This window comes from Pteropus vampyrus, unplaced genomic scaffold, assembly GCF_000151845.1.
Source record: "Pteropus vampyrus isolate Shadow unplaced genomic scaffold, Pvam_2.0 Scaffold891, whole genome shotgun sequence".
Taxonomy (NCBI): domain Eukaryota; kingdom Metazoa; phylum Chordata; class Mammalia; order Chiroptera; family Pteropodidae; genus Pteropus; species Pteropus vampyrus.
In genome coordinates, this window is record NW_011889672.1 from 17,475 (window position 1) to 18,885 (window position 1,411).

The window sequence follows — 1,411 nt, forward strand, 5'->3', positions numbered from 1 at the left end:
CTAGGGTGTCAGCGAGTGTCCCTGGGAGGTGGCTGTTCTGGTCTTAGTCAGTCTGTATTTTCGGAAGCCTTTCCTGTTCCTATGATTTATCCTGGGGGAATTCCTCTGTCCTGGGACCCTGTCACCTGTCCCAAAACAGGTCCCCAACACAAATATCTGTTCTGAGAAATCTCTTACCATGATGATAGTTGCGAGGCCCCCTCTGGGGCCTGAGTGTCCTGACATCTGTCCTGTATAAAAAGTCCTGCCTCCTTTGGAGCACGGGCAATACCCCAGCAACTACAGTCATCTCATCAGAAGTTCTCCCTCCGTCTTTGTCCACTTTATCTTGATTCCTCCTCATCCCCTTCATGTCCCCAACATAAAGTTCCTCTCACTATCTGCGCACTAGCTCCAACCTACCACCCAGAAAGGACAGAGCCCAAGAGTGACACACACATATGTGTAGTTTAGCAGATCTCAGCCTGCTTCCCACATCCCCTGGCCTTGGCTCAGGAGCGAGAGCCCCCACTCCCACGGTCCCACGGCCCTTTCATTCTCCCAGGACCCCAGGACTCAGAGACCCTGAGGCAGTCAGACATTGTGGAGCCCAGAGCTGAAGTCCCCTGGGGAGGGAGCTTAAGGTCAGAGTGAGAAGTGGCATGAGATGTCCCTGAGATTCCCCTATCCTGTCCCCACCACGGTCCTTAGAAGCAAAACAGGGTACAGGATGCTGAGACGGGCGGACAGAAAAGGTGAAGGTACAGAAATCCAGAGCTATTCAGACCCCAGAACTACACTGGACGACAAGGAGAAGAAAATCGACCCAAACTTCAGTGTAGACCCCAGGAAGGAGGGAAAGGGGGAGACTCACCTGTGACGGTCAGTCGGGTCCCTCCGCCGAACACAGGACACAGTGACACAGCCTCGAACACAAACCTCTTTCCTCCCTTCACCCCCTGCCTGCCCCATCTGCAGCTGCACCAGAGGCCCAAAGTCCAGCCTCCTCGTCACGGGTGGTGATCGGGCAGATGGCTGGGTAAGAAATGGTGACTCTGAGGAAGGAATTTCAGGGCCATGGAGTTGTAGGATTTTCCATGTCCTTGGTCATGGGATGACTTTGCAGACAATGTGCTGATAGTAAATAAGAATATTCACCTAATTCCATCCTTACATAGGATCTGTTCCTTGTCCAGCCCAATTCATGCTATCGTTGTGAAAGTGGTGACTCTGTCCTCTTGACCACACAGACGATGGTGTCGGGATCCCTTCGCAGACCTGGGAACCAAGGAGGTCCTCGAAGCCACCACATCCTCAGCAGAAGAGATGGAGGAGGATCAGGGGGTGGGGATGGGAGTGCAGGTGCGGGGAGAGTCACCTTTCCCTCAGGACCCCGTCACTCTGCACTGTCTAAGCCCCAGCGTCTCTGCCC

General features: G+C 53.9%; 1 gene segment (V, D, J or C); it reads right to left on the bottom strand.

Moving 5' to 3' along the window:
* LOC105309851 overlaps positions 1-1,411 on the bottom strand; it is a 7,879-nt gene that overhangs the window by 3,438 nt on the left and 3,030 nt on the right. The window contains 1 exon segment of the C gene segment in view: positions 854-957. Coding sequence covers positions 854-957 — 104 coding nt within the window.